Source organism: Uncinocarpus reesii, genomic scaffold (assembly GCF_000003515.1).
Source record: "Uncinocarpus reesii 1704 scaffold_3 genomic scaffold, whole genome shotgun sequence".
NCBI lineage: Eukaryota > Fungi > Ascomycota > Eurotiomycetes > Onygenales > Onygenaceae > Uncinocarpus > Uncinocarpus reesii.
The window spans coordinates 1,515,368-1,527,424 of NW_003052498.1; the positions used below are offsets into that span (position 1 = coordinate 1,515,368).

General features: G+C 49.4%; 6 protein-coding genes across 6 annotated transcripts in view; 2 read left to right on the top strand and 4 right to left on the bottom strand.

Moving 5' to 3' along the window:
* UREG_05292 (uncharacterized protein) overlaps positions 1-818 on the bottom strand; it is a gene marked incomplete at both ends in the record, with an annotated part of 1,130 nt that extends 312 nt beyond the window's left edge. The window contains 3 exons of the mRNA XM_002584557.1: positions 46-109; positions 185-666; positions 736-818. Coding sequence (XP_002584603.1) covers positions 46-109; positions 185-666; positions 736-818 — 629 coding nt within the window. The remainder of the gene's footprint in view (positions 1-45; positions 110-184; positions 667-735) is intronic.
* Positions 819-1,749: 931 nt separating this feature from the next.
* UREG_05293 (3-ketoacyl-CoA thiolase) lies at positions 1,750-3,018 on the top strand (the record flags this gene model as incomplete). The annotated part of the gene is made up of 2 exons (XM_002584558.1): positions 1,750-2,165; positions 2,220-3,018. 2 exons carry the CDS (start codon positions 1,750-1,752, stop codon positions 3,016-3,018), a joined length of 1,215 nt encoding a protein of 404 aa, XP_002584604.1.
* Positions 3,019-3,614: 596 nt separating this feature from the next.
* UREG_05294 (uncharacterized protein) lies at positions 3,615-4,222 on the bottom strand (the record flags this gene model as incomplete). Its single annotated transcript, XM_002584559.1, has 2 exons — positions 3,615-3,971; positions 4,166-4,222. 2 exons carry the CDS (start codon positions 4,220-4,222, stop codon positions 3,615-3,617), a joined length of 414 nt encoding a protein of 137 aa, XP_002584605.1.
* A 1,093-nt stretch (positions 4,223-5,315) lies between these two features.
* On the bottom strand, positions 5,316-5,585 carry UREG_05295 (uncharacterized protein; the record flags this gene model as incomplete). Its single annotated transcript, XM_002584560.1, has 1 exon — positions 5,316-5,585. One exon carries the CDS (start codon positions 5,583-5,585, stop codon positions 5,316-5,318), a length of 270 nt encoding a protein of 89 aa, XP_002584606.1.
* A 1,210-nt stretch (positions 5,586-6,795) lies between these two features.
* UREG_05296 (uncharacterized protein) lies at positions 6,796-8,023 on the top strand (the record flags this gene model as incomplete). Its single annotated transcript, XM_002584561.1, has 3 exons — positions 6,796-7,191; positions 7,250-7,682; positions 7,779-8,023. The coding sequence occupies 3 exons, from the start codon at positions 6,796-6,798 to the stop codon at positions 8,021-8,023; spliced, it is 1,074 nt and encodes a 357-aa protein (XP_002584607.1).
* A 2,543-nt stretch (positions 8,024-10,566) lies between these two features.
* On the bottom strand, positions 10,567-11,673 carry UREG_05297 (uncharacterized protein; the record flags this gene model as incomplete). The annotated part of the gene is made up of 4 exons (XM_002584562.1): positions 10,567-11,089; positions 11,145-11,224; positions 11,337-11,528; positions 11,626-11,673. The coding sequence occupies 4 exons, from the start codon at positions 11,671-11,673 to the stop codon at positions 10,567-10,569; spliced, it is 843 nt and encodes a 280-aa protein (XP_002584608.1).
* Between the last annotated feature and the right edge of the window lie 384 nt (positions 11,674-12,057).

A 12,057-nucleotide genomic window follows, 5' to 3' on the forward strand; every position in this document is an offset into this window, starting at 1 on the left:
CTTTCGTCCAAAAAAAAATACAAAACGGCCTATGAAGCAACATACCGTATGAACGGATTAACTCCCCCGTCTTTCAACTCCATAAAGAAATCCGAATAGATCAAAACGACTAGACCAAATCAAAAGTAGTCAGATATGAGCTCGTCCCCGCAAGCCATTGGAGGGCACGATGTGCAAAACGTACATCCAATTGACGTCCACTGTACCAGCTTTGTCCACTTCTTCCACGTCGGCCTTGCCCACTTCAACTTGGCGCGCCGCCGGTATTTCCGCTCCAGCCGGAACTGCTGCTTTGACGATAATTTGGACATGTCCGGGGGCCAGAGGCGTTTGGCTTTGTATGGACTCGTGTAGACATCGTTGGGGTTCTCTGAGGAGGGCGTGGAAGTGCTGAAGTGGGTTGTAGTGGGCGGGGATGGTTGGGGGTTGCGGACGCAATGCTGGGGGGCGGAGGGGAGTGGTCGGAGAAAGAGCGGAGCGAGGGAGGAGTGAAGGCGGCGGAGAGTGGAAGGAAGAGCTTTTGATTTCTGGATAATTTTTTGGTCCCAATTAGTATCGGTGTCGTCTCCCATGATTTTGAATGGAGGTCCCGTACCGAGCTTGGGTTGGCCTGGCGGAGCCACGTGGGTGGTCGAAATGAGCGGCTTGCGGCCCTGCAGACCGCTGCTGCAGGGGCGGTAGCAGCCGACATAGTATTCAATTTCAATTGATGCCTATAACTCTTGAAAATGGTACTCCGTAGGTGGACGTTTATGAGAGAAGAGCGGATAATTTCTGGGCGCAGAGTTGCCAGCCGGAGTGCCAAGACCACCTGTCATGGTCCGTGCGTTTCCGCCCTTCCAACATCGGATGAAACTGATTTCCGCTGCTTACGGCGGAATCCACTGGCATGGGCTGGACCTGTATGCTTAAGCTGAAGATGCACAAGTTCCTGCGACATGCGCTATTTCTTTGATCCCTATAGCAATATATTGCTTGCAACTTTGTGCTCAGTGAGGGTTATGTATGCTTGAGTTGCGGTGTTAGCAAAAGATTCCAAGAACAAAGGTAATAAATAGTTGTTACGCGGAGCATAAGATAGTCCGAAAACCGGAGGCAATATCTACAACCACGTGTGGGATGACAGTCGAGGACTTAGATACATTGTCATCACATGAAGGCCAAGGAAGGTCGAGAGTTATCAGATCAGACTTTCGGTGAGAACTCTGGCCAGATACCACCAACCTCCCCCCATATATATGTAGGACTTAGTAGCTCCAGGGTTCAGAAAGGCTGAGCCAGGCCCAGTCCAGCGTTGTACGGCTGAATTCAATTCATGCATATGATGGCTACTCCGTACATCTTCTTCTTTGTTGCCATAGATAATCGATGCAACTTTCACATGCACGGGATGTCGAATTTGAGTTTACACGTGATGCGCTAGGCCCGGATTAACAAAGATCCAGAGCCTCGGCTCGTGCAGGTGGCTGATTAAGCAGCGGTTGGCCCGACGAAGAACCATATATAAGACGAACTGGGAAACCCGAATATTATTTTTCCCATTATTTCCTGTCGCTTATACCTCTTCTCCCTTTCTTTATCGAGTCAAATTATCATTCCTTTCTAGAAAGACTCCCCAAAGAAAATCTCTTCCGCACTTTCACCATGTCTCAAGGCAAGTTTTCCCCGCTACGTCATCGTTCAGGACCGGTGGACTGACATGTGATACGTTCTGTAGCTGCACAACGTCTTTCCCAGGTCGCTTCGCATATGACCCCGTCCAAGAGCGGTGTTTCTGCCCTCACAGCTAAACATCCCGATGATATCGTCATAACGTGCGCTCTCCGGACGGCCATCACCAAGGGTGGCCGTGGTGGCTTCAAAGATACCGCCGCGGCTGATCTTTTGGCTGGTGTCTTCAAAGCCGTGATCGATCAGTCGAAAATTGACCCATCTCTCGTGGAAGATATTGCTGTCGGGTCGGTACTACCTCCCGGTGGTGGTGCTACCGAATTCCGCGCTGCTGCTTTGGTTGCTGGATTTCCTGAGGGAACCGCTGTAAAGGCGTTGAACAGACAATGCTCCAGTGGATTACAGGCGATCGTTGATATTGCAAATGAATTGAAGGCTGGTGTTATTGATGTTGGCATTGGCGCTGGTGTGGAGAGCATGTCCTCTCAGTATGGGTAAGTTTGCACCTTAAATCTTGGCCTAAAGACCTTGCGACTGATGGCCGATAGACCCGGTGCTGTCTCCGAATTTTCTGAACTCCTCGAAAACCACACTGAAGCCGCAAACTGCAAAGTCCCCATGGGTATCTTGTCGGAGGACATGGCCAAGGACCTTAAGATCAGCCGTGCGGAACAAGACGTTTTCGCGGCCTCATCCTACCAAAAGGCCGAAAAGGCCCAAAAGGAGGGCCTTTTCAACGAGGAAATCGTCCCTCTCAGCGTTAAATTCACCGACCCAAAGACCAACGAAGAGAAGACTATCGTCGTCAACAAGGACGATGGCGTTAGGGCCGGCATGACGCCCGATTCCCTCGCAAAAATCAAACCCGCCTTCGCAAAGGACGGTAGCATTCACGCCGGAAACTCATCTCAAATTTCCGACGGCGCCGCTGCCGTCTTACTCATGAAGCGTTCCACAGCCGAACGGCTCGGCCAAAAGATCATCGGCAAATACGTTACTGCCAGCGTTGTCGGCGTGAAGCCACTTCTCATGGGCCAAGGCCCATGGAAGGCCATCCCCGTGGCGTTGCAAAAGGCCGGAATCACCAAGGAAGATGTCGATATTTACGAAATCAACGAGGCCTTTGCTTCTCAGTGCTTGTGGTGCGCCAAGGAGCTTGGTTTGCCCATGGAGAAGATCAACCCCAAGGGCGGTGCCATTGCATTCGGCCATCCGCTCGGATGCACTGGATCCAGACAGGTTAGCACGTTGCTGACGGAGTTGAAGAGGACGAACAAGAAGATTGGCGTCACTAGCATGTGCGTTGGAACTGGCATGGGTATGGCGGCTGTTTGGGTTGCCGAGTAAAGTCATGATGAGCTGATGATACTTTCTTTACACATTTCTCTGGATTTATCTATATTCTGTGATTAAGCCTGCGTCTTTTCAGCCCGGATTAGGGCTTTTGTATATTATATTTTAGGTAGTCGGGGTTAATACCGATGATACACTATTTCTCCATCGGATGATGTAAGAGCCTGAGCCAGATTCATCAACGCGGCTTCACAGTCTAATCGCCTCAGTTATGCGCCTCTATGCTTCTTGAAAGCGTCAAAGACGGTAGAACCATTAAACACATCTTGTTTAACACGCTCATCGGCCTCCACCAGCTTCGGCAGTAACTCCAAGACATCATCCAGCAAATTCTGGGGAATGACCGTAACGCCTTCACTTGGATCACAGAATGCAATGTCTCCCTAACCACAGCATGTCACTCAACACCAAAGCTCAAAAGTTAGGGAGGGAAACAGATAGCAAACATACTGGCTGAACCGTAACACGCCCTACAGTTATCGGCACATTCCTCGCACCCGGTTTGGCTTCGGCACTCGTACCAACTGTAGACTGACACTTGGCCCACACCTGTTTCAAGCAGCACAGCGATCAAGATACATCCGGTGAAGTCATTCCTTTACCCGAATGGTTATACGTACCGGTAACCCAACCGCGCGCAATTCAGCCATGTCTCTCACCCTACCGTTTACAAGCGCCGCTTTGGCACCAATGGCGCTCATCCTCGCGGACATGATTCCGCCTAGAATGGCACACTTTTGATCTTCTGGTTGATCGAGGAGCACGATGGTGTCGCGCTGGGTGTGGTCAACCCAATGCGTGCCTTCCGGGAATCCGTGATGCTCCGGGTCATCCTGGGCGATCTGGGGAAGGGCATCGCTTTTGGAGATGAATTGGACAGTGGAGATGGGGGCGATGATGCTGGCGGGTGTCTCAGGGGATACCGGCCATGGGAGGCGGGAAAGGAACTTGGTTTAATGTTAGATATACGCGGGGATTTGGAGGTGATGTGATAGATAGGCTCACTAAGATCAGCTAGGAACCCTGCATTTGCGGGTGAACCTGGAGATACTTTCTCCAGCTTGAGGAGAGCATCTGATATCTTTTGAGACCATGTGAGAAAGATGCTGGTTCAAGCTGGTAGGGACAAGGTACGACGCACATCGCATGCAGAGTACTTTTGTAGTTTCGCGACTTTTTCCTTGGAGAGTTCAACCATTTTGGGCCCGATTTGAGGTTGTCAAGGCAAATCGTGGAGAAGCTCCTGAATAACTTCCTAAGCGTAGCTACCTTAACACTCTCGTTTCCTTGATCCTGTGGTGAGAAGCTGTACCCGTTCAATATTTAAGGGGAGGTTTGTGTTGAAGGACGTCCATCACCAGGAGACATGTGATGCTCCAGGCAGTTGCATCTTCTTCGTCGTTCCTGCACACACCAAATTCAAACAAGAGCACATTCATCAGATAATCAACTGCATACTCCCAAGTCAAATGCTCCTAATAATCTTCCATCCAGCCTACAGATCTTCCAATGATTTCTCCGCTGCCGGTGCCTAACCCTCCCTAAACCGTGTCCTCAGCCAACGTCCCACCAGGTCCGAAACCACTCGCACACGCAGCAACAATGCCAGGCAAATCCAACATCCTCCATCAGTTCTTCTACACCACTTTCTTCAGCTTTCTTTTAATTGTCCTCTTCATCCTTACCCTCTTGACACCCGGAGATCTCATATACCAGTCATACTCAACTCGTCGGGTAGGCAATATCTTTGCTATCACCGGCGTCTATATCCTCACCTTCCTCTTCGTGCTCTTGATATATGCTAGTCGTATCTTCACCAATCGCAGCATCCTAGCGGGCATCCCCAAGGCGTGGATTCCAGTTGAAAAGCCCGACGTGGGAAATACCGTTCGTCGCCTCGTCCTTGAAGGCTTAACCAGAAGTGCCATCATCGCCCAGCAGGCTAGGCCCCGGGATCGGTCGGGCGAAGATAATAGCCAGCTGGATCAAAACATAGTTATATCTCCAGACAACCCACCGCCATGGGGCGCTGTTGCCCATTCTGGCTGGACTGCGCCCGACTGCGAAGATTTACCTGGGCAGGAATTTGAGCTGGTGGTCAAGGAGCTACCACATTTGATTGAGGCAAAGGCCGTGTCACTCGCCCCCACAGATCCAAGATTTTTACCCTCTGATCTGGAAAGGAGTTCTAGGTTTCTGGGAGAGCGTGGTGATTCCGAGTATATGCCGGATCAGCGTGTTGTGAGCCTTCTACAACGGCCGGCCACAATGTGCCTGCGGGATTACGTGGATCATCTAAACGGGATGGGCTTGATCAATCCTCCGCACCTGGCAGACTCTTTCCTAAACTTGTATGAAAAGTCCAGGTTTTCATCGCATCCTCTCACAGAAGCGGAATTCCGTACGATGATGGGGATATTCGCCGAGATTCTTCGTGGGATGATGGTGCTCGACTCGGAAATCGTTGCAAGCGCGCAAATGGAAGAATCTTCCGATGACTCGGCTTCGTTTGGTGGACAATCGATCACGAATACGGATTCTTCCTCGTCCTTTTTATCCATTAATCGCAGTGGTTTATATAGATACCCGTCATCTAATAGCTCATCGGCGAAATCGAGCTTTAGGTTACGTACCGGATTCGATTGGCAGAGTTTACACAGGTCTAATCAAAGTCGAACGCCTTCTACGCGGTCCTTTTGATAGATGAATATCTCCATACGCAGCGAAATATCAACCTCAACATGCCTGTCCTACACAACCGATAGCCTAGCTACTCGTTCTATTTGTAGCATTTGGAAAAGCCCACCGTCTGACATCTTGGCCAAGAGGTTTGCCTGGAGGCAGATGCTTAGCGTTGAAAATACTCAGGCAATACTCCTCCGACTTCCCAAGTGCTTAGCAACGATTAATATCCCGAAGATTGCGTTCTACTAGAAATGCGGTCGACTTCACTCGTCGCGCGGAGAAGAACGAACGACTCGGGAGCGAACTACACCAGGCAACAAGTTGGCATCGCCACCTTTTCCCCAATGATTTGGACTGGTGAGGCGATTCTGTTCAACCACTTTGCTTCTTTCATAGTCGCGCCTGTTAATAGTTCCCATGGAGGTTGGTCTTCAAGGCGATCTCCTCGAATTGAAGCATGGGCATTCCTCGAACCGGGCACGCGATCCAGGCCGAAGGCCCTAGGCCTTCAGGCAGTTGCAAAAATGCGAATGCAGTATGCCACATCTCGACTCCTGAAATCACACCCTATCTCTACGGCAACATTCGTAGGGCCCATGGTACCATGCGATGGAGCGTATGCTGGGGATCCCGGTGATGAGGCTCTTGAAAGGATGGCAGCCGAGACAGCACGGAAGGAGCTGGAATTTTCTGTATATAAAACTGTATTCTTCTTATATCGTATAGAGTCAGCTTATAAACGTGTTGTACTCCGTATGAAGTTGGCTCAACGTTTACTCCGATATCCGGCTTTAATAATAACTACCGATTGGTTAGTAAGAATGTTCGATTTCTTTAATTCCGCACTTCTGACTAAGCCCCGCATCAGATAAGATAAGCCGGGCGATGGAAGTATTTAAGCTAGAATATCCGATCTGATAACCTGTCCATCAACTTACTCCTTTGATCACATCCCATATTCTGCGAAATTATCGAAAGGCAAGTGATATAATTGTGAGATATGCGATGGAACATAAGACTTCTCTGAGATAGCGAGCAATTAAACAAGACCTTCCCCCGATTTTCACATCCACGACCACTAAAACGATGGCCTCCCTGCTCCGCCGTGGACTCGACTATCTTTCTCCTTCCGCATCACCTGCACCGTCGCCCCAAATTCCCAATTTCGAAGCCGGTGATGACCCCAAACCCCCCAAGCCCATCGCACAGTTCACTACTGCATCCACGCCGACCACCCTCTTTACATTGGTCGACAAAGCCGTCGACGGCGAAGATTGTGACCATGACTGCGCCTCCTGCACAATTAAATACCCTGCTAAATTCAGCATTGATTATGACGACGAATTATACGGGCATGTGAAGGGGTGGATGACCCATATTCTCGTTGCAACGGGGAAAACCGATTGGGTGAGGGACGTGGCAGATGAGAAAGGGAGTGTGATGGAGGCGATTGGGAAAGGCGGCATTAGCCCAAGCAGTGGTGTATGAGTTTCTGGATCCCTGATTTCTCCGCGGTTTTTTATTAATTGAAATGTTGCAGCCGATGAAACTGTCTGCGTCGAACATGCCCGTGCCGGATGAGTACTATCACCATCCGGAGGGAGAGCAGCCGACAACTGTCTTACTGCTGCCTGCGTTCACGATCATCGACCATGTGACCCCGGCTTTGGTGCCGGATTTGATCAAACATTTCGTTGATCTTGCTCCGACGACGACATCGCCTTTAACAGGCACGCCCCAAAAAGCAGAACGGGAGGAGCCCACAGAGTTAGCAATACCAGACAGCAACGCCGCAGACCCGTCATCTCTCGACCTTACCCAGCTGACACAATCTCTTCCCACTTCTCTGCACTCGCGTCCCTGTCCGCACGCTGCTGTCATCCTTCTTTGCTCCCAAAAGACCCGGGACGCGCGATGCGGTCAATCAGCACCCTTGCTCCGCCGTGAATTTGAACGACACTTGCGCCCACTGGGTTTGTACCGGGATCTCGCAGACGAGAGACCTGGGGGCGTGGGTATCTATTTCATTAGTCATGTCGGGGGCCATAAGTATTCCGCTAACGTGATAGTGTATCGAAGAAGAGACTTTGAATGGTTCAAGAGGCAAAACCACGACTCCGAAAAGGAGTGTGAAGCGAGCAAAACAGGCACAGGGCAGAACGAAGGAGCTGCTCAGGGAATATGGCTCGCTCGAGTCCGACCAGAAGACTGCGAAGGGATTGTGAAGTTTACGGTGCTGCAGGGGAAAGTTGTGAAACCTGGATTGCAGCTCAGGGGTGGATTTGACCGTGAAAAGGGATTGATCAGCTGGTGATAGACGGCAACCTATCAGGACAGACTGTGGGCGGAAAGATGTTGTCTGTCAGTACTTGATTTTGGACGACATTACGGAGTAGAAAGGAACCCAAAAATGCGGTTTTCCCGTTTCCAATACGCGCATATTAACACCGCGAGATCAGAATCGAAGTGAGGCATTCTCCTATAACTAGGGGGTTATTCGTTACCTTCTGCTATTAAATGTGGTGTTGTAATTTTGAAAGACCCAAAGCCGCCTTTCAACCTCCTCTCACCCGGTGATCAATGTAAAACATGGCGCGGGACCCCAGGAAGGAACAAAGAAACGGCTGAGGAAACCGCTCAAGAAGCTCCGCTGCAACGATTTGACTCGGGAGTTTATTCGAATGACTGGGCCTAAAGAAAGGTTAAGGGAACCCGACAGACTGGGACGGGGGAAGAACCGATTTCATCCGCGTGCATGGTTCTGTCTAAGAGAGGGCGCCAGCGGAACCATGGCCCTGTTCCGGGTCCTGTCCTGTCCTGTTGATGAGACACAAGACAGAGAGAGGCTTTTCCTCCTTCTGTGGGTCCCAGCAGTCAGTTTAAGCTCCCGTTATTCATGGAGAAATCCATGTCCCAATCTATGGAAACCAATGGCGCTTGCATACTGGACGATTGAGCATCTCAATTCCCATTTGCATTGCTGATCTGGCCTGGTGGCTGCAAGAGGCTTGGGTTTCTCTCAACCATACTATTCGCTCCATGATCGAATTCTGGTGACTGAGACCCACATCTTGAATGTTAAACATTCACACTTTTATAAGGTTAGGCAACGCGATGAAAACAGGTGAAGATGTTGCGAAAACGACCAAGGAAAAGCAAATTCAACCGCCGCCACGATGGCGAATCAGCAATGCAGAAAAGATGTTCAAGAATGGAAGCGAGGTCTTGAATGAAAAGGAAATCCGCAAAGAGAAACTCCCCTCGAAACAATCAACAATAACAGTAATAAACCAGTGCCTTCTCCTGAGGGTCCCGATGTTTCGGTCGCGGCTAGTAACCGTCCTGGTCCCATCGAACGAATAATATCTCAGGGATGAGGTGTTGGTTTCTCAAATGCAACTAGCCCATCAAGGAAGTCCTCCCCACGCTGAGCAGGGCCTCGAAGGCTGAACGCAAGAGTCATGTCCTTTTTTTTTTCTGTTGGACAACTCCTGGGTCCGCTACTATGTGCATGGATTAGCCCAATAATTCAGATCTCGGCCGGCAAAGGAGATGGGTTAGAAGTTGATAACTGCTTCGAGAAGCGACAAAAGGCGTGATTATGATGGGAGCGGTCCTAGAAGGATGGCTGAAAGTTTAGAATCATGCACGATTCGCTCCATAGCCCTCTTAAAGAGGAGATGCATGGTGATGTCCCCAAGCCTGAGGCTTTTTCTTCGGGTCTTCGCATAAAGGAAGGCATTTGGCTAACAGTTTGTTAGCAATTTAGTGTGGACGTTTCCATGTCGCAAAATACTGAGAGATTAAGATCCCTGATGATAATAAGCGAGCAGTTACTCCGTTTGGATGTTGTAGGACATACCATGGGTAACTTGTGGTTTCTTGAACAGATAACCCAAGTAACCGGGAGGACAACCCTGGTGCGTTTGGCAACTATGTTGGTTACTGGTTAGCAAATATTATGTACGCCATACCCCGACACGTACCTGGTTTTCGGGATTTGCTGCAGAAGTCAAGCTTATGACAATATCAAATCTATGGAAAGTTAAATACGGAGTATTGGAATGTCATGTTCCCAGCCTCGCATGCACGATTGGGGCGATTTTGGGGTGGAAGTCGGCAACCCCCGACTTCATAGGTTAAACAGCTCTGATTCAACCATTTCAAGCCTTTGCCTTCGTATTGTTCTTCATGCCTCGTGCTGTCAGGAAGAAAAGTTTAATATATTAATCCTTGGTTGTCGTAGCCAGGGAAAGTGGGCGATTCCAAAGAATTTTTGGTGGAATGTAGCTTCAGTGTCTCTAGATTGAGCAGAAATATGTACTCCGCAGCGTTTGGGGGACTGTGAAGTGTGTCAGATAGTCCGAGCAGAACTGCAAAATCTCGCATTGCTTCATAGCACCTGACCGTGCGAATTGAGGAATTTTCCTAAACATGAGCATCTTTCCAAGAGAATTTTTGCGTCCTCCACCCTAAGCCATATATCCACAATCTAAAACTCCAAGTCGTTTTCCCTCCAAGATGACAAAAATATGGGGGTGAAAGTATATCTCCAAACATAGCCGATACGATTTGGTTCTTTAGAAAAGAAACCGACAGACTAGTTACTGGCAAGAAAAAAGGGTATCCATCGCCGAACCTTCCAGGCTCTTAACATAAAATTCGTAAAAGTATACACAGACTGAAGCAAATATCCAAAATTGTATATCAACATATGTCCAACTCCGACGTCAACTCCGAATCGAAAGGAAGTTGAAAAAGAAGGGCATCAAGGGTAGAAGCCTTCTGAAAACGGAATATTTGAAAACTTGAAAAGGAGAAGAATAATGATGATCTTAGAATCGGAGTCCCTCATGTTCACCCCTCTAAGCCCAAGAAATCCAAAGATCCCCTTTCTGCAAACTGATCTAGGATACGTGGCCCTGATAGTTTGTCCAAGGGGAACACTCCATTGTAAGATACCGGAAGAGCTTCAAAGTGTGGTGCGATATTTTGAGGCATATGCTGGAAGCGAGATATAGGATCTATGGGGGCTGTAACATCGAATCGTTGAATTTGCGGCTGCATAATCATTCCAGCACCGACGTAATGAACCTCCGGTTCCATGGGCGGATTTTCAGGTGCAACCGAGATTGCGTGCACCACCGGCTGCGTTTGAGACGGGTAGAATTCAGCGGCACTGATCATGACTCTGGGTTGCTGGTATGGCGGCGGAGGTCCAGCAACATGAGTTGTTGGTGGTAATAAAGCTGGTGGCTGAGGTGGTGGGTGCGAATATATCTCCTGAGGCATATGTTGTGGAGTTCCATGTGCTTGCGGGGATAATTCTAGTTGATGAGAGCGATGTTGGTGTTTCGTTAATGTCGTTTTCCGACAAAAGCTGCAGAACCCGTCAGTTTCTCATGTCAGGTGCATATCCTCTAAGAAATCGTTACCTTCGTTCACACGTCGGCTCGAGACACTTGTAGGGCCTCTTGCCAGTGTGTATCCGCCGGTGTCGTGCAAGGCTAGAGGACTGGATGCAATTGTCAGAAAACAGTCCAAGGCATGCTGTGACAGTATCATCGGAGAAAAGCAACGGGGTTTGACAGTCAAGAATGAAATATTGGGGTATCTGTATCACACACATCTGAGAATGCTTTTTTGCAATTCGCGAAATCGCAAACATGTGGTTTCTCGCCCGTGTGGGTCCGAGAGTGAACGGTCAAAGCAGACCTCTGGATGAAGCTCTTTGTACAGTTTGGAAACTCGCAGTGGTAGGGGCGGTCATTGGTATGTATGCGGTGATGTCGACACAAGTCAGACTTGCGATTGAAGACCTGTGTTGAGATATACATTAACACCCACGAAATGCAGTGCTCTGGGCGTTTGCGAGGCGGTGGTATTGGCGGATTAGGTTGGGAGAAGACTGGTTACCTTTTTACAAGTGGCCCATGGACACGGGAAGCTGCGTGTCCGTGCCATGGCGTTCTTTTTTTGTTTTTTGCTTTGCGTGCTGCAACGGGATCGTTTTTGTCGATGACAACGAGAGAAATATGGATCTGAGAGCAGACGAGGGGCGGGAAAGGGGTGCTAGCATGCGACGATGTATATTGGGGGACAGGAGTATCGTAAACGGACCAAGCAGATGCGAGACGACGAAAGCGTGGTCAACCAGATGTTCAGCACACACATAGTATATAAGAAAGCCAAAGACCAGCTCTGCAGCAAACAGCAACGACCGCGGAGAGGAATTTCACACTCGACTGGAGAAATTATTGAACTGAGGAGCGAGGATTGAGGCGACTTAAGCATGAAAGAGAGCCAAGACGTGGGACGAGCAAAATCGAGCCAAGCTTCCACTTCCTC